Below are 22,814 nucleotides of genomic sequence, written 5' to 3'. Positions count from 1 at the left end.
TGTGGCCGCAGGGGACGTGGCCGCAGGGGTGTGACAGTAGGGGAGTCACCGCCCCGGGTGTGGCCGCAGGGGTGTGGCTGCACCAGGGCTGGGCGTCACCCCGGCCCCGCCCTCGGCCCCGCCCCCTGCGCGCGCCCCGAGCCCCGCCCTCTCCAACAGCCAGGCGGGGCGGGGCGGGGCAAAGCGGTTGGGGGCGGAGTCAACGCGGGTGGGGCGGGGCAAGGGCTGCCGTGGGGCGTGGTTAAGGGCCAGGGGCGGGCCAGCGCGCGGCGTGGCCGTTTGGGGCGGAGCTAAATTTGAGGGGGGCGGAGGCAGAGGGCGTTGTGGGCGTGGTCAGAGCGCCTGGGGGCGTGGCCTGCGCCGTTGCGGGCGGGGCCGGCCCGCCGGTGTCGCTCGCGCTGCGGCAGCGGCGGCTCCGGAGCGGGGCCCGGCCCGGCCCGGCCGCTTCTCCCGGCCCCGCCCCGCCCGGCCCGGCCCGGCCATGGCGCTGCTGCGGGCGGCCGCGCTGCCCGCCGAGGGCTGCCCGGCCTGGCTGCCCACGCACGTCCAGGTGACGGTGGTGCGGGCCCGCGGGCTGCGCTGCAAGGGCGGCGGCAAAGGCAAAGCGGGCGGCAGCGACGCGTACACCGTGATCCAGCTGGGCCGCGAGAAGTACAGCACCTCGGTGGCCGAGAAGAGCGGCGGCAGCCCCGAGTGGAGGGAGGAATGTGCCTTCGAGCTGCCCCCCGAGCCCGGGGCCTGCGCCGAGCTGGTGCTCACGGTGATGCACCGGGCGCTCGTGGGCATGGACCGGTTCCTGGGCCAGGCCCTGGTGCCCCTGGAGCCCGCCCGGCAGCGCGGCCGCGGGCCCGACGAGCGGTGAGTGCGGGGCGTCCGCGGGAGCGGGGCCGGGGCTGGGGCCGGGGCTGCACTGAGTGCCCCCGAGTGGGCAGCACGGGGTCCCAGGCTGGGCACATGGACCCCCCCAGTACCCTGCCATGGCTGTCACTGTGCCCCAAGGTGGGCACATGGACCCCCCGTGTGCCCGGGGACTGGTGTCCTGGGATCCTCATGTGTCCCACGGTGGTGTCACGGCGTGCCTGGGTATGCCTGGAGGGGGACACGGAATCCCCCAATGCCCTGCCACGGCTGTCACTGTGTCTGTGTGCCCCAGAGTGGGCACATGGACCCTCCCAGTGTCCTGCCATGGCTGTCACTGTGTCACTGTGTGCCCTAGGGTTGGCACATGGAATCCCCCAGTGCCCTGACATGGCTGTCACTGTGTCACTGTGTGCCCCGGAGTGGGCACATGGACCCCCCCAGTGCCTGGCATGGCTGTCACTGTGCCCCAGGGTGGGCAGCGCATGGTCCCTGGGTCCCCAGGACGGCTGCTGGAGGAAGAAGGGCATCACAGCTTCCATGGGCACCCTCGGGACGTGCCACGAGGGTTGGGGTGTGGCTCATCCGGGCGTGCCCGTCTGGGCTTTGCGGGGCTCCGGCTCCATCCATGGCTGTGCCCGCCGCAGGAGAGTGGCCCTGGGGAGGGGTCCCCAGGCCGGGCTGGCTGTGTCACCCCCCCGGAAGGACTCGGGGCATGGCAGGGCCTGGGGATGCCCGGGAAGGACATGCGGGAGGGGTGGAACATCCCGGCTGTGCCAGGAAGGGGATGTGGGACGGTGGTCCCTGCATCCCCCGGGAGGGAATCGTGCTGGACAGGGCACAGCATCCATCCCTCGGGCAGGGACAGCATGGCTTGCGGTCCCTGCATCCCCCTGGGAGGGAATCGTGCTGGGCAGGGCACCGGAGCCTCCATCCCCCGGGTGGGCACAGCATGGCCCGCAGTCCCTCTGCATCCCCAGGGCTCTGTCCCTCCTGCACCTCGCGGTTTGTCCCCTCGTGGTTTGTCCCACCAGGTGTCCCCTGGTGGCTGCGGTGGCTTTGCAGCCCCCCCGTTTGTGATGGAGGCTCCCCAGTTTGGGGCGCAGACCCCAACCCCGTGCTGCCCCAGCACAACCCCTGTGCACGGGGGGCATTGCTGCTCCTCCTCCCTGCCCAGAAGGGTTGACAACAACCAGACTGTTTTCCAGCACAGAGGGGCAGGAATGGGGCTGGGATTCCTGCAGGGAAGGAGTTTTGGGGGCGTTGTTGGGGCAGGGCTGGCAGTGCCCCCCTGGCCCCCCGAACCCAGCAGCTGTGCTGGATCGCTGCCCGGAGCTGCGGCCTCGCAGGGAGCCTCCTTCCCTCCCTCCTTCCCTCCCCTCACAGCCACAAAAATCAGCAGCAGAACAGCAGAACGGGCTGGGGGAACTTTCCCTGTGGAGCAAACGCATTTCCCCAGCCCCGAGGCTCCCGGCGGGCCCAGAGGGGAGCGTGGGCCGGGAGAGGCGTGAGGAGCCCCGGGGACACGGCTGGCAGCTCCCCCGCGCTTATCCTGCTTTATTCTGCTTTTCTTAGCAAAACGCCGGAGCTGGGCGGGCTCAGGGGCTGGGCCGGCATTCCTGGGGCCTGCTGGAACCGGGGATGTGGGAAAACCCCGTGGTTGGGGACAGCCCTGCCCTGTGGGAGGTTTTTGTGGAGCCCCCCGAGGGCTGCTCCTGGCCAGGGCCTGCTCTTGGATCCTGGAGTCCCAAAGGTCCCGTCAGGGGCTGTTAATCCCACGGGAGCAATGTCCAGCCTGTGTCACCCCGTGACACCAACCCTGCAGGCTGCAGAGCCCCAGGGGCCTGGAGAAGGCTCCAGGGAGACCTTCCAGAACCTTCCAGGGCCTGGAGAGAAAAAGGTCCCTCCCAACCCAAACCATTCCAGGGTTCTGGAGCCCCTCTGCTCTGGGGACAGGCTGGCAGAGCTGGGAATGTTCCCTGGAGAAGGGAAAAATCCAGGGAATCCTCAGAGTCCCTGAAGGGGCTCCAGGAGAGCTGGAGAGGGACTGGGGACAAGGGATGGAGGGACAGGAGCCAGGGAATGGCTCCCACTGGGAAAGGGGAGATTGGGCTGGGATCTTGGTAAGGGATTGCTGTCTGGGAGGGTGGGCAGGGGCTGGGCTGGAATTGCCAGATTTGCTGTGGCTGCCCCTGGATCCCTGGCAGTGCCCAAGGCCAGGCTGGATATTGGGGCTTGGATCCACCTGGGACAGGGGAAGGGATGGACTGGGATGAGCTTTGAGGTCCCTTGGAGCCCAACCCATTCCACGAATCTCTGATTTGCTGTTTCCCTCCCTTCCTGTAGCTTTGCTTGCATAAGGAAAATTCACTTCCCTTTGAGGCATTCAGGATCACAGAAGGTTTTAAAACTCTGTTTTCACCCGTGGCCCTGAGGATGGAAATGAGCACGGAAAACATGAGGGAAGCTCTCACCCTGTGCCCCTCTGCAGCCTGGAGGGGCCACACTGAGTTTTGGAGGAGAATGCCAGGGGCTGGAGCTTGCCCAGCTGGGTGGGAGAAGGATCATAGGGAGCTTAGGGGATTCTGACTCTTTGGGAGCTCCCAGCCAGCTCCAATGTCTGGAAACAACTTTGTTCAGGAGGAAACTTCGAGTCCCAGATTAGAAAGAGCAAAACAAACAGAGGCTCCCACCCTGGGGCTGGCCCTGCAGGGCCCAGGCAGGGCTGTGCTGAAGAGATAACAAGGTTGTGGGGCTGAGCCCTGCCCTCTGCCAGGGCAGGGGGAGCCTGATCCAGCAAAGCATCCCTTGTCAGCGTGCTGACCTTGCTCTCGTTTTCCCTGCAGGTTTTTATTGCACAGGAACTCGAGCAGTGATAATTGTTATCCTTGTTTTCGGCTGCTGGAAAATGTTCCGTCAAGCTTGGACTCTTCCCCGGGAAGGGGGGCCGGGGTGTTTACGAGCTGCTCAGCCTGGGCCGTTCCGGTGCTTTGCCAGGGGAAAAGCAACTCCTGGAGTTGCACAAGAGCAGCCTGAGAGCTCTCATGGCCTTTTTGGGCGTCCCAGGGTTTGTCCCACGCTCAGGCAGCTCCGGGGATCGGGCTTGGCAGGCAAAGCAAGCTCTGAGCATCATTTCCCCCTTTGCATGGAGCCTTTGGGCATCCAGAGAGCCTTGGGCAGGATCTCCTGGTCCTCACCTCCCTCCCCTGAGCTGGTCCTGCAGCTCCCTGTGCTGTGCAAAGCCAGGCTCCAGCCCAGGTAAAGAGGGATTTTTGGGAATTCACAAGGCAGGTGTTGGTTGTGCTTCCCAACATCCACGGAAATGCCCTTGGAGGCCCCTGTGGGGCTCATCCTGTGGGGTGGCAGCGAGCCAGGGACTGTCCCCTGCACACCCAGCCCATCAGCTGAGAACCCTGGAGTGCTTTGGGTTGGAAGGGGCTGTAAAAGTCACCCAGTGCCACCCCTGCCATGGCAGGGACACCTCCCACTGTCCCAGGCTGCTCCAGCCCCAGTGTCCAGCCTGGCCTTGGGCACTGCCAGGGATCCAGGGGCAGCCACAGCTGGGAATGCTCTGGGAATTTCAGTCCAGCCCCAGCTCACCCTGCCAGGGAACAATTCCCAATTCCCAATATCCCATCCAGCCCTGCCCTCTGGTAGTGGGATCCATCCCCTGTGCCCTATCCCTCCAGCCCTTGTCCCCAGTCCCTCTCCAGAGGACTTGGGGACCTTTCCCTTGGCCCAGGGTGAGCAGCAAGGGAGGGGACACTGAGGGGACAGGAGGGAACACCTGCAGGGCTGGGCCCTGGATCTCCCTGCCTGGGAACCCAAAATTTCCTGATTTGCAGGGTGAGGGTGAAGCTGATGGCAGGAAGAAGGTCCAAGGTGTCCTGGGCTGGCTAAAGCCCTTAGTGGCCATTCCCTGTTCCCTCCCTCTCTGCAGAACCATTTCCATTTGTCCCTGCCCCAGAGGTCTCCCATGGGCGTGGAACAGGTTGAAGGTGCAGGCAGGGAGCTCCAGGGCTGAACCCCAGGGTTTGGGGTCTGTGTGTGAGGGTGCAGCAGGAGTCAGGATTCCTGATCTGCTCTTCCTGCAGTGCCTTGCACTTGCTTCTGACAGGGAACTCGTCTGGGGGAGTTGTTCCCTGTGCAGAATTAGTTCAGCTCTGACTTCCCCAAAGCCCTTCCGTGCTGCACTTCCCTGTTCTGGTTCCCCTTCCTGCCCAGCTGTGGGGCACCTGCTGCTGGGGGAGCTCTGGGGGGGGCTGTAGCGCCTGGGGCTCCCCTCCCTCCCTCTCACCCAGCACAGGGCCCTAACCCTCTCCTTTGGCTGCCAAACTTGGCCAGCCCAGCTCCCTGGGGCCACCAGGGCTTCTCTGCTCCGCGTGGGGATGGAGGAGCTCCTCAGGGAAGGAACAGGGAATTCCTTGGGCTGGGGGAATGCCATGGAAGCAGAGAGAGTGGAGAAGGAGCCCCAGCATGGGCAGGAGGCTGGGAGAAGGAGAGGGCTGACCCAGAGGGGCCCATCCTGCCCAGTGATGGGTGCTGCCCGTGTGCTCAGTGTGTTGCAGGGATGAGAGGCTCCCTCAGAGCCAAGGATGGTCCCAAATCCCTGCCAGCAGCCCCACACCAGGCACTTGTCCCTTGCTGGCCTGGTGGGACCCATCCTGTCCCCTCCTTGCTTCCTGGCACTGTCCTGGTGCTCCCCCTGGCACGGACCCGCTCCCATCTCCTCCCCAGCCCCTCTGGAGCTGTGCCAGCCCACGCTGTGCCCGTGGGGTCTCCCTCCCTCCCTGGTTTAATGAAGATCAGGAGATCATTAGCAGTGGAATGGGGCTGTGGCAGCCTCGGGGCTGTGCCATCTCCCTGGGACCTGGTGCTGCTTTCCATTCCCAGCCTGGTCTTGGCTCCTGGTGCCAGGGGACGCTGTCACACCCAGGCTGGAGCTCTGTCTGCTCCCCGGGGAGCTGAGCCCAGGCCAAATCCCTGCAGCTCTGTCCTTGGCACGCCTGTCCTTAGCCCGAGCAGAGGGAGAGACCTTGCACTGGGGTGGGGAGGAAACTGCTGCCCTGGGGTGGGTTTGGGATGGCAGCTCTGCACCCAAGGGCAGGCAGAGTGCCCAGCAGGGCTGGTGAGGGTCTGTGAGGGGGCCAGGAACACCGGGGAGCTCCTGGCGTGCCCTGAGCTGGGATGGCTCAGGCTGAAAATGCAGCTCTGAGGCAGGAAACGCCCTGGAGTGTGGAAATGCTGCAGGGGAGGAGGGGCTGCTGCTGCCAAAAACTGGGGCAGGATGCTCTGCTGTGGGGGCAGGGGGACAGCCAGGGCTGGGGTGGCATCTGTGGGGACCAGGGTGCGGTGACACCCGTGGGAGCCAGGGTGGGATAACACCCATGGTGACCAAGGTGGGTGACACCCGTGGTGACCAGGGTGGGATGGATCTGTGGTGATCAGGGTGGGATAACATCCGTGGTGACCAGGGTGTGATAACACCCGTGGAGACCAGAGCTGGGACAACACCCTTGGTGACCAGAACTAGGATAACACATTTGGTGACCAGCTGACCCCAGGCAAGTGTTTGCCCCAGCTGGGAGCCCTGGGCAGAGGCCCCAGGTGCTCCACAGGGTGTAATTTTGGGTGTAATTTTGAGTGTAATTTTGGGTGTAATTTTGCTCCTACCTGCCCAGCTAACCCCATTTCCACCCAGCTGCCATTGCTGGTTTAAGGAGTTTAAGGCCCTTGCTCTGCTCTCCTGCAGGAAAATCTGCTTTTTTCATTTTTTAAGATGTTTGAGTGGTCTGCTCCCAGCTTAGCTAACCTGGCACATTGGTGTGTTGGTGGCTGAGAGCACTGGCCCATCACCCTCCATCATCTTCCAGCCCAAAAAGCTGCAGACTCAGGCTTCTCACTGTGTCACGTGGATTTTCCAGGGCCCTGAGTGCCTCCAGCTGCAGAAAAACCTGCAGCACAAACCTGGGCAAAGCCCTCAGTGCTGTTGGTGCAGAGCTGCAGGCCTGGGGCAGCTGGAGTTGCTGCCTGTGCTGAGCCCAGCTGTGCTCTGTCCCTGCTCCCTCCATCCCTCCAGAGCCTGCTGCAGGGTGGGCTCTGCTCCCCTCCTTCTGGGGAATGCTCCTTGTGGCTCCTGGAGGAATCTGCTCAGTGCTGGAGGAGCCCAAGGGAAAGCTGGCATCCTCTGCAGTGCCAGGTGGGCACCGAGCTCCTCTCTGTGCCTGGGGCCTGTCAGAGCCTGTGCCTGCCTGAGCTGTGCTCAGACCTGCCCTGGAATGCTCCTGCTCCATCAGGGCCTGCCCAGGACGTGGCCTTTGGGAATTCTATCCCTGGAGCAGCACCCTGGGGCTCCTCCCCAGCTCTGCATTGCCAGGGGGCTCTTCCCTGACCAGCCCAGCCAGGATGAGGGAGTGGGGCTGCTGCTGGGCTCAGCATTCCTTCCTTCCCTTTTCCCTTTCTTTGTGTTTGACTCACTCCTGAGCAGGGGCTGGCGGGGTGGATGAGCCATCCCTGTGTGACCTGTTCCCAGAGGGGCTGTAGTCAGTGCTTTAGGCTGTGTGGAGCCATTGGGCTGGTGTCCCTTCCCTGTCATTGGTGTCCCTTCCCTGGCATTGATGTCCCTTCCCTGGCGTTGGTGTCCCTGCCCCAGTGCTGGTGTTCCTTCCCTGTCATTGGTGTCGCTACCCTATCATTGTGTGCCTTCCCCTGGCATTGGTGTCCCTGCCCTGGCATTGGTGTCCCTGTGCTGGTGTTGGTGTTCCTGTGCTGGCATTGGTGACCTGTTCCCAGAGCAGCTGTAGCTGGTGCTTTAGGCTGTGTGGAGCCATGGGGCTGGTGTGCCTTCCCCTGTCATTGGTGTCCCTGCCCCAGCATTGGTGTCCCTTCCTTGGTACTGGTGTCCCTTCCCTGGCACTGGTGTCCCTGCCCTGGCATTGGTGTTCCTTCCCTATCATTGGTGTCCCTGCCCTGGGGCTGGTGTCGCTTCCCTGTCATTGGTGTCCCTGCCCTGGCATTGCTGTCCCTTCCCCTGGCGTTGCTGTCCCTTTCCTGGCACTGGTGTCCCTTCCTCAGAGCTGGTGTCCCTTCCCCAGCATTGGTGTCCCTTCCCCTGGGGTTGGTGTCCCTTCCCCAGCATTGGTGTCCCTTCCCCTGGGGTTGGTGTCCCTGCCCTGTCATTTGTGTCCCTACCCCAGGGTTGGTGTCCCTTCCTTGTCATTGATGTCCCTGCCCTGGTGTTGGTGTCCCTTCCCCTGGGGTTTGTGTCCCTGCCCTGGCATTGGTGTCCCTTCCCTGTCATTGGTGTCCCTTTGGAGAACAGGCACTCCCAAGTCCCTTGGTTCTGTTTCTGTGTGTTCACCTGCCCTGGTGCCTCTCCCAGCCTGAAGTGGGAAGGATTCTCAGCAGAGGGTGTTTCTCCTGTGCCCCCAGGATCCACAGCAGAGGGTGTTTCTCCTGTGCCCCCCGTGCCCTGGAGGGGCTGCCAGGAGCAGCTGCCCCCATGGGGCCTGTGCAGCAGCCCCTGGTGCTCTGCAGTCTCACAGAGTCAACTCAGGGCTCCTGTTGGTTTCACTTTGGGCTCTTGTGGGCAGGGCAGGGATCAGCAGCACTGCCAGCGTCACCTTGTCCCCTGGGTTGTGTGTCAGGGCAGCTCAGGTCACTGGGTGCCCACTGGGTGCTTTATTGGGAGGCAGCTGGGGGACACAAACGGTGAGTGATGTGGAGTGTGAGCAGATAAATCCAGCTGGGCTGATCATGTCCTGACTCCTGCTCTTGCTGTCCCAATCTGTTTTACAGCTCCTGAAATCTTCCCTCCTTCCCTCTTCCCACCTGTGCATCCTGTGCTAGAGAAAAGCCTCAGATCCCCAAAAAAAGTGATTTGGGATGGAGCTGCTGCCTGTGCTCCCATGCCAGCCCCATCCTGGTGCCTCAGAACTCTTTTCCATGCCTGGTGTCTGTCCTGGTCCCAAAGCTGTCCCCTCCATGCCATTCTCTGACCATGCCAGGATGGACCTTGTCCCATCCCTGGGCACAGCCACCAGCAGGGCTGGCTTTTCCCTGCTTTTCAGGCTGTTCCTGCCACTGAGTCCCTCTGGAGTGACACCACCTCTGTTCCTGGCCTGTGGGTGCTGGGATGAGCCCTTTGGTGGGATTTTTTCCCCTGGGTTCCTGGTGTTCCAGAGGAGCATCAGCACCATGCCCAGGGCTCCCTGCCCCTCCACACAGCTCCTGCTGTGCCTGTTGGAGGAGCAGGGCTGGGCTCTGGCTGTGTGAGCAGCTGGGCTTGGTTCCTTGTTTGTGAGCACTTCTGGGAAGAGCATTTGGAGAGATGAACTTCCCACCTCAGCTGCTCCATCCTCAGGGAATCAGCCTGTGGTTATTTTCCATCTGTGCTTTCAGCAGCTCGCAGGGGTCACCTGCAGCATCAGCCATCCAAAACCAGCCCTGGCAGGGGAAGCTGGGGCAGGAACACAAACCAGACAGAAAAGCACAGAATTCCCCTGGGCTGCCTTGTTTTCCACCCTGTGCTTCCCCTCTGGGCTAGGGGAGCTTCCTCCTGCCCAGCTGCCTCTCTGCAGGGAGATGTGCCTGTGCTGGGCTCTCAGGGGGCTGTGCCAGCAGGGGCTGGGTTCTCTGTTTTCCCTGGGTTGGTTCTCCATGCCCTGCCCTGCTCTGGCACTGTGGCAGCCCAGTTGAATCCTTGATTGAAGGCTGGGGGCTCTCCTGGCCAGGCAGGCTGACCTTGCCTTGCTGCAGGGATGAATCAGCAGGAAATGCCAGCCTGGAGCAGGCTGGGAAGAGCCTCTGGGATGTGCCTGTGTCTGGCTGCAGCTCTGAGCTGGGCAGGGCAGGAGGATTTCTGCTGCTTTAGGTGAGCCTGGCCTGCCCTGACAGTGCTTAGTGCTTTGGGGAGCCTTTGGGGGAGCACCTGAAGTGGGAGTGCCCCAGAAATGCTCCAGCTGTGCCTCCTCCCCTGGTGCATCCCTGAACCCCAGGGGTCCCCAAGGGACTTCACTGCCCCAAGAAACTCCTCTGAACTCCCTGCTGGCAAAGCACTGGGACCAGTCTGAGAGGGGAACTGGAGCTCCTGGTGCCCAGGGTGTGCTGAGCAGGGCTGCTGGGGCACTGCAGGTGCAGCTCAGCTGGAGCTTGAAGGGGAATCTTGGGGACCCCAACCAGAGCCATCAGAGGGCAAAGGTGGTCCTCCTTGGAATGACCCATGTCCTCCTGGAATGACCCTTGTCCTCCTGGAATGACCCCTGTCCTCCCTGGGATAACCCCTGTCCTCCTTGGGAATAACCTTGTCCTCCTGGAATAGCCCATGTCATCCTGGAATAGTCCATGTTCTCCTGGAGTAAACCCTGTCCTTCTGGAGTAACCCCTGTCCTGCTGGAGTAATCCATGTCCTCCTGGAATAACCCATGTTCTCCTGGAATAACCCATGTCCTGCTGGAATAACCCATATTCTCCTGGAATAACCCATGTCCTGGTGGAATAATTCATGTGCTCCTTGGGATAACCCATGTTCTCCTGGAATAACCCATGTGCTCCTTGGGATAACCCATGTTCTCCCTGGAATAACCCATATCCTCATGGGAATAACCCATGTCCTTCTTGGGAATAACCCATGTGCTCCTGGAATAACCCATGTGCTCCTGGAATAACCCATGTCCTCCCTGTGAATAACCCATGTGCCCCTGGAATAACCCATGTGCTCCCTGTGAATAACCCATGTGCCCCTGGAATAACCCATGTGCTCCTTGGGAATAACCCATGTGCTCCTGGAATAACCCATGTGCCCCTGGAATAACCCATGTCCTCTCTGGAATAACCCATGTGCTCATGGAATAACCCATATCCTCCCTGGGAATAACCCATGTCCTCTCTGGAATAACCAATGTGCTCATGGAATAACCCATGTGCTCATGGAATAACCCATGTGCCCCTGGAATAACTCATGTCCTCTCTGTAATAACCCATGTGCTCATGGAATAACCCATGTGCTCATGGAATAACCCATATCCTCCCTGGGAATAACCCATGTCCTCTCTGTAATAACCCATGTGCTCATGGAATAACCCATATCCTCCCTGGGAATAACCTGCTCATGCCATTGGTGCTGGCTGTGTCCTGCTCATGCCACCTCAGAGATCCTGGCTGTGTCCTGCTCATGCCATGTCCTGCTCATGGCCAGCCCAGCACCCCGAAACCCTGCAAGGTTTCTCACTGGTGGGGAGAGAGCAGTGCCCAAGCATTCCCCTGTAGCTCCATGAATGTTTATGGGCCAGGGGTGTCCCCGTGCCCCCCTGGACTGTCCCCTGCTGCCCAGGGCAGGATGAAGCACAGAGGAGAAGGGAAGGTGTTTGCCCTGAGCAAATCCACCCCATCCTCATCCTCTGTGGGGTCTCTTTCCCCCATAACCACATCCCTGTGCTCCTGTTGCCCCTGGCTCAGGCAGGGATGCTGCAGGACGAGGGCAGCTGTGGGTTTGGGAGCTCTGTGTCTGCTCCTGGCAACAGCAGATGTAAAACCAGAGCTGGGTTTGTCTCCCCAGGCTGCCCCTGGCACTGCTCCTCTCCTCACAGGGGGAACAGGAGGAGCAGAGCCATTCAGGGCTGTCTGGCAGGGCTGGGCTGTGCCATTACCCACCCTGACCTAGGTGAGTGTGCACAGCCCCACTGTGGGGGCTGGGGAGCTTCTGCCACACGGGGCTGCTCCTGATCCAGGGACGGCCCAGGAATGGGGGCTCAGAGCCCCCCCAGCCCCCCAGGCAGCAGATCCTGGTGGATCCCTGGGGCTGGATGTGCTCCCAGCTCCCTCCCTCCCCTGCTCCAGAGCTGGCTAATGTAACCCAGTTCTGCTCCTTCAGACCTGGAAAAGGGAGCTCATGGTTGTTTCCCAGGTGTGTTGTGTTGCCTATTCCCATAAAAAACATTGTGTCCCTCTCCAAGGTGGGACCAGGGGTGTCCCCAGCCCAGAAACCCTTCCCAGCTTCCCCCCAGGGCAGCTCCTGAAGGAATTTGGGAAACCCAGAGCTGTGGGAAGGGGTTCCTGGTGGAAAGGTGCTGTGGGAGTTTGTGAGTTGCTGCCTGGGACTTGCTCCCTCCCTGATCCCACTGTCCTGCTCCGTCCCAGCAGTTTGCACCTCCTGTTTCCTCTGGGGCTGATTCATAAAAATCCCAAGCACTGGACATGGAGCAGCTGGATCCTCCCAAACCTCATCCTGTGCCACAAACTGAGAGCTCAGCCTAAAAATAGCCCTGTGCCTGTTAGAGGTGTAGCCCCGACTGCTGATGAGGTCTTGGGAGCCAGAAATAGCTTCAGAGTCCCAGCAGGAGCAGAGGATTTGCCTTGAACAGCTGCTTTTTGGAGCAGCTCAGGCTCAGCCCGCAAATCCCCTTGGATGCTCACAGGGCTGGGGGTGCTGGGGGCACATCCAGGCTGTTCCAGGGCAGCTCCTGCCTTTCCCTGTGTTAATCCCCTCAGGCCCTCCGTGTTTTTTTCCATGGGATGATGTAAGGCACACAAACTCCTTTCAGGAGCTCTTTGTCTTTCCTGTGCAGTGACTCAGCCCCCCAGGCTGTCCCTGCCCAGCTGCTGCAGCCCTTCCCTCCTGAGCTGCTTCCAGCTCTTCCTTTAAATGGAAAATGCACTGGGGATGTTCCAGACAGCCTTTTCCCCTCCAATCCCTTGGGAAGTGTTCTCCTGATGCACCTGCTGCTGCATCCATGATGCACCATCCCATGCCCTCCTATCCCATCCTATTATCCCATCCTATCCCATCTCATTATCCCATCCCATTATCCCATCCCATCCCAATCCCATCCCAATCCCAATCCCATCCCATTATCCCATCCCATTATCCCATCCCATCATCCCATCCCATCCCATTATCTGACTCCATGTTTCAGAAGGCTGATTTATTATTTTATGATATATATTACATTAAAACCATACTAAAAGAATAGAAGAAAGGATTTCATCAGAAAGCTGGCTAAGAATAGAATAGGAAAGGACGATAACAAAGGTTTGTGGCTCGGACACTCTGTCTGAGCCAGCTAACTGTGATTGGCCATTAATTACAAACATCCAACATGGGCCAATCACAGATGCACCTGTTGCATTCCACAGCAGCAGATAATCATTGTTTGCATTTTGTTCCTGAGGCCTCTCAGCTTCTCAGGAGGAAAAATCTTCAGGAAAGGATTTTCCATAAAAGATGTCTGTGTCAGGGATTTTGTGTGGGGTGGGACAGTGGGAAGCATTCCCAGGAATCCTCTGGAATCAGTGGGACCTTTGTTCTGGGCATGGCCAATAGCTCCTTCTGGAGCCTGCTGTGGGAATGTGGGAATTGCCCCCAGATCAGCAGCCTGGGAAGGGAGGGCTTGTGTTGGGTGGGGCTGGAGCTGCTCAGCAGCTGCTGCTGCCCCAGAGAACTCCTGGGATGCATCACCCTTTAAAGCATTGATCCAAGGACACTTCCAGGCAGCCCTGAGCATCTTTGCTGGAGTGAGACACAGCAGGTGTGGCAGGAAGCTGATTTAATGGATGCTCCTGAGCTCCTTTGCCACTCTGGGTCAGTCTCTGCTGAGAGGATCCCTGAGTCACCGGCTCTGGGACATTCCAGTCACGAGCACAAAACGCTGGTGGCTTTGTCTCCTTCCAAACACAGCTCCCAGCTTTGCCTGCAGAATCACAGAGCTGCCTGGAGGGCTCAGTGAGCTGCTGGTTCCCAGGCTACTCAGTGGAAGGGCAGCATTTGGGGTGAGGGCAGGGATGGACATGGGGCTGCAGGTGCACCAGGGAGGGCTCAGGTCCTGTGTGCCACCTCCCAGGTGCACCATGGATGGGTCAGGTCCTGTGTGCCATGTTCCATGTGCACCATGGAGGGCTCAGGTCCTGTGTGCCACCTCCCTAATGCACCATGGAGGGTTCAGGTCCTGTGTGCCATGTCCCAGGTGCACCATGGAGGGCTCAGGTCCTGTGTGCCACCTCCCTAATGTACCAGGGAGGGCTCAGGTCCTGTGTGCCATGTGCCAGGTGCACCAGGGAGAGATAAGGTCCTGTGTGCAATGTGCCAGGTGCACCAGGGAAGGCTCAGGTCCTGTGTGCCATGTGCCAGATGCACCATGGAGGGGTCAGGTCCCGTGTGCTACCTCCCAAATGTACCAGGGAGGGCTCAGGTCCCGTGTGCCACCTCCCTAATGTACCAGGGAGGGCTCAGGTCCTGTGTGCCACCTCCCAGGTGCACCATGGAGGGCTCAGGTCCTGTGTGCCACCTCCCAGGTGCACCATGGAGGGGTCAGGTCCTGTGTGCCACCTCTGTGTGGGGTGTTTGTGTCTCTGACTTGGGTTTAGGTGCTATCTGGGACACTTGGGTTATAATTCCAGCATCACTGAGGTTGGGAAAGCCCTCCTGGATCATTGAGTCCAATGCCCAAAGCACTGAGTGCCACATCCAGGCATTCCTTGGACACCTCCAGGGATGGGGACTCCAAATCTCCTGGGTAGTTCCAGTGTTTTCCAGCCCTTTCCTTGGAGAAACTCGTGCTGGATGTCCCTGGTGTGTGATGGTGTTTGCAGGGGTCTTAAGATGAGGGAAGAGACGAGAATGTTGACTCCATGTTTCAGAAGGCTTGATTTATTATTTTATGATATATGTTACATTAAAACTATGCTAAAAGAAGAGAAGAAAGGATTTCATCAGAAGGGTAGCTAAGAATAGAAAAAGAATGAATAACAAAGGCTTGTGACTGACTGAGACAGTCCAGACAGCCGGACTGCGATTGGCCATTAATTAGAAACAACCAAGATGGGCCAATCAAAGATGCACCTGTTGCATTCCACAGCAGCAGATAACCATTGTTTACATTTTGTTCCTGAGGCCTCTCAGCTTCTCAGGAGAAAAAATCCTAAGGAAAGGATTTTTCAGAAAGTATCATGGCTATACTGCTGCTTTCTGTCCTCAAAGTTCTGCTGCCTTGTGGCTCTGGGAGGTGACAGAGGCCCTTCCCTTGTGTGTCCCTGTGGCTGCAGGTGGTACAAGCTGCACTCCAAGGCTGGGAAGAAGGAGAAGGAGCGTGGTGAGATCCTGGTGAGCCTGCAGTTCACCAGGCACAGCCTGACCGCCAGCATGTTCGACCTGTCCGTGAAGGACAAGGCGCGCTCGCCCTTCGGCAAACTCAAGGACAAGGTGACGGGCAAGAAGAAATACGACCTGGAGTCGGCCTCTGCCATCATCCCCAGCAGCATGGCAGCCCTGGACATGGAGGATGACCTGGAGCTGGGGGGCAAGAAGTCCAAGCTGAAGGGTTTCTTCCTGAAGAATAAGCTGCGGCGGTCGTCGCTGACGCAGTCCAGCACGTCCCTGGGCTCGGACAGCACCATCTCCTCTGCCAGCCTGAGCCTGGCAGTGCCCGTGCCCGAGGTGCCCAGGTCCCCCAGCAGGCAGGGCAGCCTGTCCAGCGAGCGCTCTGGTAAGAGGATCAGGGATAATCCCCCGCCCTGCTCCCTTCCTTTCCCTGCAAGGGGCTGCTGAGAGTTCCTTGCAGCTCTGTTAACTGATTGCTCACCCAGCACAGAGCCAGGGATTGGGGAATTGGTGATTCCAGTTCCAGGAATGTGGAATGTGGAACCAGCAATGTGGAATTGGTCAGGTTGGTAAAGCCCTCCAAGATCATGGAGTCCAACTGTTCCCTCAGCACTGCCAAGGCCACCACTCACTGTGTCCCCAAGTGCCACAGCCACAGGGCTGTGAAATCCCCCAGGGATGGGGACTCCAGCCCTGTCCTGGGCATCTGTGCCAGGGGTGGACAGCCCTTTTAGTGGAGAAATTTTCCCAAAAATCTCCCCAGGCCCAGCCTGAGGCCGTTCCCTCTGCTCCTGTCCCTGTTCCCTGGAGCAGAGCCTGACCCCCTGGCTGTCCCCTCCTGGCAGGAGCTGTGCAGAGCCACAAGGGCCCCCTGAGCCTCCTTTGCTCCAGAATGTCACTAAGAGGTGACTCTCAGGATCTGGGGGTTCCTCAGGGCTGTTTCTTTCAGCCCCTCGGGGCAGTCCCTGCCAGGAGGGCCCGGCTGGGCTGGGCTGGGCCGGGCCTGGCTGCTGGTCCAGCCCTGGGTCACTTTCTCTCTTTCTCTCTCTCTTTCTCTCTCTCTTTCTCTCTCTCTCTCTCTCTCTCTCTCTAATGAGCCGCCTCCGCTCGCAGGCAAAGCCCAAGCAGGGCCGGCTCCGGTGATTAAAACAATCTGAGCTCTTGGCACTCCCAGGGCAGTCATTTACAAACAAAAAAGGCCCTTGTAGGGAATTAATTCTCCCTTGGAAACAAATACATCATTCAATGGTTCAGTTGGCTGAGACAGCACATTGCCAGGTCGGGTGGGAGTCCCCGGGGAGGCCCTGTGGCTTCTGCTAGTGACATTCCTGTGCTGGTTCCATCCTCCTTGGGCTGAGCCTTCCAGCTACTGGGAGCTTCCCTTCCCATGGCAGGGGACTGGAACTGGGTGGTCTTTAAGGTCACTTCCAGCCTAAACCATTCCACAATTCTGTGAAGGAAGCAGCATCTCCAGCTGGGAGGGGCAGGCAGCTGTCAGTTGTTTTCCTTGGGTTCTCCATGCAAAAATTGGCAGTAGCCATGAGGTCATAGAATCACAGAATTGTTAAGGTTGGAAAAGATGTTTAAGATGATCAAGTCGAACCTTCAAGGCAGTGGGAGGGAGAGGCAGGCACTGCACCCTCCTGGCTCATCACAGCAAGCAATGGCCTAGAGCCCATGGCCCCATCATCTCTTGTTCAGTACAAACTCATACATCAAATGGAAGCTTTAAAACCCTTTAAGGAGCTTCTGAGGAGCTCCTTGCATTTATTACCAAGCTCAGATCCTGTCAGACAATGGGTTTGTCATCTTGCAGAGCCTCCTCTGGGGTCCTCCCCTGCTGTGCTTGGGGACAGTTTTGTGTCCCTAGTATGGCCACACACCAGTGAGCTGTGCTTTGCATTTCCAAGGGTTTAATCACAATCCCGTGGCAGGGAGAAGGTTGGGGTGGTTTCCAGCTCTCTTTGGCATGTCCAGGTGGAAGACAAGGATGATCTTGTGAAAAGTGCACATTATGTGGTTCTACACAGATATTTACAATATGTATTTTGATGTATTGATTAGTAGTGCTGTATTAACATTTTAACAATATGATAAATGTAGTCTTGTAATTTCAGGGTAACTTTTGTAGTTAAAATAAGAACTATGTCAGTGGGATTTTTTTAAGAAAGGAATAAGGCACTCACACCAGATAGCAGCCCCAGGACACCTGAATCTTTCAGAGAAAAAGAATTTATTGCCCCATTATCAGAGAAACAAACTTCTTCTTGCCTCAAAGGCGCTGTTAGGATTAGAAGGAAGAAGTTGAGGATGACCAGACAGAATCCTGTGTTTGAATGGAATTTATGCATCATGTATGAGGTGTATGATTATGCAACGGGCTGTTGTTTTTAAGGGTTAATCCTTTGCTAACGTGGGTCCTTTCTCGGGTTCCTACTGCCCAGAAAAAGGTACCCGGACATCCGTAACTCTTTGTCTTTATTGTCTCATATTGTTCTAATTCAATTTGTCCAAATTATTATTACTTTAATTGTAATAAGATTACTATTATTATTACTATTTTATTGATATTTTTATTATTATTACTATTATTTGTATTACATTCTTAAATAATTTTATAAGTATTTGTATATATTTATATATAATTATATATAATTATATCAATTATATAATTATATATTATACATACATAATATTTGCATATAATTATTTTATTTTTATAATTATTATAATAATTATTTGTATTTATATTTTTATTTTTTAATAATTTTAGTAAAAGTTTTTTATTATTATTGCTATTATTTGTATTACTATTTTTATAATTTTAATACTTATTTGCATATAATGATATATATTATATATAATTACAACTATATAATTATTTGTATATAATTATTTTATTTTTATAATTATTTTTAATAATTATTTGTATCACTATTTTTAGTTTTTATTATTTTTAGTAATTTTTTATTATATCAATATTTGTATTACTATTTAAAATCATTTTTAGAATTATTTGTATATAATTATTTTAGTTTTATAATTATTGTCTAAAAATTATTGGTATTACTATTTTTACAATTTTTAGTATTTTTTAAAAATTATTATTAGTATTTTAAATAATTTTATAATTTTTATATCAATAAATATAATATATACGTATATATATTATATATACATAATGATTTGTATATAATTATTTTATTTTTATAATTATTTTTATAACTATTTGTATTACTATTTTAATTTTTTAATATTTTAGTAAATTTTTTTATTATTGTTATTATTTGTATTACTATTTTAATAATTTTCATAATTATTTGTATATAATGATATAATATATATATTATATATAATTGTATCTATATAATTATTTGTAAATAATTATTTTAATTTTATAATTATTTTTAATAATTATTTGTATCACTATTTTTAGGTTTTATAATTTTTAGTAATTTTAAAATTATTAATATCTGTACTAATATTTTTATAAGTTTTATAATTATTTGTATATAATTATATAGAATATATATTATATATAATTATTTGTATATAATTTTATTTTTATAATTATTTCTAATAATTATTGGTGTTGCTATTTTTATCTTTTTAATAATCTTTAGTAAATTTTATTATTATTATTATTATTATTTGTATTACTATTTTTATAACCATTTTATTACTACTAAACTTTTAACATTTTAGAACCAAGCGATTGGCGTTTTTCACACTCCGTTCTGTTGTGTGTTTGCTCCCCGCAGTGAAGGAGCCGCCGGCCTCGCCCAGGCTGAGCCACAAGCGAGCGTTCAGCGATGATGTGTCCCAGTGCGGCCCCGCAGAGGTCCCGCAGAGCCCCCAGGCCCGGAGGGACCCCGGCTCCCGCTCGTCCCTGTGCATCAACGGCAGCCACGTGTACGGGGAGGAGGCGGCGGTGCCCCGGAATCCGCCCGCCTCCGCGCCCCTGCCCGTGCCCCGCAGGCAGGACGAGCCCCTGGGCTTCACCCCCCTGCACGCCGAGCCCCACTGGGGGCTGGGCAGCCTGGAGAGGGCCCAGCAGAGGGACGAGCCCCGCTTCATCCCGTCCCCTCCCAGCCTGGCCCTGCAGGAAGAGCTCAAGGTGTCCACCAAGGCCGTGACCCTCAGCAACCACCTGGGCAGGGCCAGGATGGAGGAGAGCGCCCGCCTGGAGGGCAAACCCAGCCAGGGTGCGGCTGCTCCGGGCCTCCCCGCCGAGCCAGCCAAGGACAGAGCAACCGAGGACACCAGGAAGGAGGAGAAGAAAGCCAAGGGAGGCTTCTTCCACCACGGGGGCAAAGGCCAGGGGGACAGAGGGACCCCCGTCCACACCTCGGCCGCGGGGGATGAGAGGAGTAAGAGCAGCGGCTGGTTTGGCTCCAAGGAGCCCAAAGAGTCCCCTCAGAAACCCAGGTCAGTGCCAGGGGGTGTGGAGGTCTAGGCTGGTGATTCCTGCCCCAAATTCCTGTCTCCAGCAGCTCCTGGATGCCCCTGGGAGTGCTCAGGCAAGGGCAGAGCAGGGAAATGCTTCCTTGCTCTAAAACGTCTCAAAGGGAAGGGGATTTTCCTGGATCCTCTCCTGGTTTCTGCCAGAAACCACCTCTGCTGGATGTGGGATATGTTTTACTCTCAAGGAAGGGAGGGATCCCCTCCATGGAGAAGAGAGGCTCAGTGTGGTCACACCAAGTGGTTGTGTGGCCTCAAAATACAGATTCATTATCCTTTAATGAGCTAAAAAAGCTTCCCTGGCAGTCAGGCTGGGATGTGGGGTAGTGGGATTTGTAATCACATTCCTGTTATGAACCCCACACCCCCTATAGGCTCTGGTCAGGGTGCAACACTTTGGTTACAGGAGATATCATGAATATTCCCAAAGTAACTAATCCCAACCCTGCTCTTTCCTCTTCCCATCCTACCCAGCCTTCCTTTCTCCCGGTTATGAATCTCTAACTGTTTTCTTGCTTTGTGTGGTGATTCATCCCTCCCAATCCTCAGGGTTTGTGGTGTTTGTGCTGTTCCTGTGAGGAATCCATCACCCGTGTCCCCCCTGGAGCTGAGCTGGCAGTCCAGAGGTCGAGGGTGGTGTCAGTGAGAGGCAGGAAATGGGGTTAAAATCAGCCAGAGAAAACAAGCAGCACTCAGAGCAGAGCTGCTTCAGTCTGCAGGCTTGTTTATGAGAGGGATTTTCTAATCTGGGCTGACTTTAACCTCATTTATTAAGCAGAACGATTTTGGTTCAGTCTGAGCCTCCTTTAATGAAGAGGGCACTCCTGGTTTATTCCACATAACCTGGCACCCACAGGGGTTAAACTTGTGAGGGGATGAGCACATCCCTCAGCCTGGCTCCAGCCCCAAAATTCCTCCTTTCCCATGCTCGTGGTGGCCTTGAGGCTGCACAGGCAGAGCTGGGACACTGGGACAGGCAGGAGCTGCTCCCTGGGGCAGGAACATCAGCAATATCCCATCCCACTGGAGCTCAGTCCCACAAAGTCCAGCAGTGGGAAGGATGTGAGACAGGTGTGAGGTCTGGGGGCTGCTGTGCTGCACCTCTGGCATTCCCTGTGCCTGGCAGTGCCCAAGGATGAGGCTTGGAGCACCCTGGGCTGGTGGAAGGTCCCTGTCCATGGCAGGGCTGGAATGGGATGGGCTGTAAGGTCCCTTCCAACCCTCACCGGGCCGTGATTCTGGGATTTCCTGGAGACTCAAAGCCCTGGAGTGGTTTGGGGTCACATCCCAGGGCAGGGTTTGTGCATGAGCCTGAAGGACTCCGGTCTCTGCACCGTGTCCTTGAGGAATGAAAGGGCATTCCCACTCAAGATCATTCTTTTCATTTTTCTTTCTAATTTTGGGATAAGAAACCTGCTGGTTAAGGCCTAGAATAAAAAAATCAAGGCTTAAAAATTCTGCTGTATCCAGGCAGTGCCTCCACAAGTGCCTGAGGCAGCCAGGGAAGCATCAGTGGGATGGGATGGGATGGGATGGGATGGGATGGGATGGGATGGGATGGGATGGGACGGAGCTGCCCTCGGCATCTCTCTCTGGGGCCTTTTCCTTGGGAAATGGGTGAGAAGCCAGCAGGTTTTCCCCTTTTCCTTGGGAAATGGGTGAGAAGCCAGCAGGTTTTCCCCTCTTGGCAGTCTGGGAAGGAGGCAGGCAGGGCCATGATGCTCTGATTTCAAGGCAGAGATGTCAGACCCAGCTGGAGTTCAGCTCCTTGTCCATCCAGCCCAATGAATAATCACCAGGAGTGCCCCTAAACACTGCAGCTTCCTGACAGCTCCCTGCACTCATCCCCAGCCTTGCTCCTTTCCCACAGAGTTCCACTCCATGGCTTTGTTTAAATCCCCTCCAGTGCTCACAGTTTAAGCTCAGGCTCAGCCAGAGCTGAGCTTTGCTCAGAGCTGCCTTGCCAAGGACTTTGTCCCTGAGGAGAGGCTTGGGTGAGCTGTGGCAGCAGCTCCTCTGGCTGGGTTTTCTCTCCCAAAACCAGGAATGGATCCCAAGCAGCACAAATGGCAGGGAAGGAATTCACAGAACCCCTTTGGGGTGTTTAGGAACATCTGAGTGGGCTTTAGGTGCAGTTTGCAATTGAGAATGGGAAATAATGAGCTTGAACTGGAGCAGGGGGGATTGAGAGGAGGAGCTGGGAGGAATGGCTCCTGGAGCAGGGGGAAATGCTGGGGATGCCTGGCTGGGAAGGGATTCTCCCTCCCGGTGTCGAGGGATTGGGCTGAGCTGAGAACCAGGGATTGGGACAGCTGAGAACCTCTGGGGAGCATTGCAGGGATCATTTGGTGACTGAGGCTGATTTGCTGCAGAAGGGCCCTGTCCATCCTCACAGGGACAGGGTTGGTCTCTGCCCTGCTCTTCCCAGTTCTCCAGTTGTCCTGGCCATTCATTAGGACATCATTACTTGTTTTAATTACACACAGCTGACTTCTCTGATTTCATTTTGCATCCTTACGCTGAACGACCTCATGGCCCAGGCTGGTGGCTCAGGTCAAAGCTGTGGAAGAGCTTTTAGGTCTTGGTGGCTTCAAAGTGCCAGAGAGCAGGGTCAGATGGGATCTTGGCAAGGAATTCCTGGCTGGGAGGGTGGGCAGGGGCTGGGCTGGAATTCCCAGATTTGCTGTGGCTGCCCCTGGATCCCTGACAGCGTCCAAGGCAGGCTGGACACTGGGGCTGGGAGCAGCCTGGGACAGTGGGAGGTGTCCCTGCCATGGTAGGGGTGGGATGGGGAGGGATTTGAGGTCCCTTCTAGCCCAAACCATTCCAGATTCTGTGATCTCTGGAGTTCTCTGATGTCCATCTGTGGCTGTTCAGTAGCAGTGTCACTCCTAGAGCTGGACTGTCCCTTGCTCTGGAGAGAAGCAGCCTCCGAACTGAGCAGTTTTAAGTCTTGACTTATTTGCAGAAAGGATTTTTCCCCTCCTGCTCTCCTGACTCTGGAAACTTCTGCCAGCAGCACCCTCTCACCTGTTTGGCCTCCTTGGATAGGCCAAGCGTAACCCAGAGCTGAAGGTGGTGAGAAAGCATCAAAATCAGTCATTTGCAAGCCCAGAAGCCTCAGCCTGTAATTAGTTAAAAGGTCTGTAATTAGAGGGATGGTTTGAGATTGCCTGCAGCAAAGCCCAGCCTGGCACAGCTCATCTTTACCCACTTGCTCTGCCAAACACACCCTTCCCAAAATAAGGAGCTGCTGCTTTGGGCTGGGTTTAACTGGAGCTTTATAAAGAAGGTTTTGTTGTGTGCTGGGGGGGTTTGCTGAGCCCTCAGTGTGGGAGCTGGCTCTGCAAACCTGCCTGTGCTCTCCCTGGGGACAGAACTGGGCATTTCTGCCTTCAGCCCT

The 22,814-nt window shown here is 55.7% G+C and overlaps 1 protein-coding gene across 1 annotated transcript in view; it reads left to right on the top strand.

Moving 5' to 3' along the window:
* The first annotated feature begins 481 nt into the window (after positions 1–481).
* RAB11FIP5 (RAB11 family interacting protein 5) overlaps positions 482–22,814 on the top strand; it is a 37,168-nt gene continuing 14,835 nt past the window's right edge. The window contains exons 1-3 of the mRNA XM_054290725.1: positions 482–858; positions 14,896–15,335; positions 18,712–19,378. Of these exons, the coding sequence (XP_054146700.1) occupies positions 482–858; positions 14,896–15,335; positions 18,712–19,378 (1,484 nt within the window). The remainder of the gene's footprint in view (positions 859–14,895; positions 15,336–18,711; positions 19,379–22,814) is intronic.

This window comes from Melozone crissalis, unplaced genomic scaffold (genome assembly GCF_028551555.1).
Source record: "Melozone crissalis strain CALT ecotype California unplaced genomic scaffold, PUWL_Pcris_2 ptg000006l_1, whole genome shotgun sequence".
NCBI classification, from domain to species: Eukaryota; Metazoa; Chordata; class Aves; order Passeriformes; family Passerellidae; genus Melozone; species Melozone crissalis.
The sequence above is the reverse complement of the archived record's forward strand: the minus strand, read 5'-3'. Positions and strand labels throughout refer to the sequence as shown.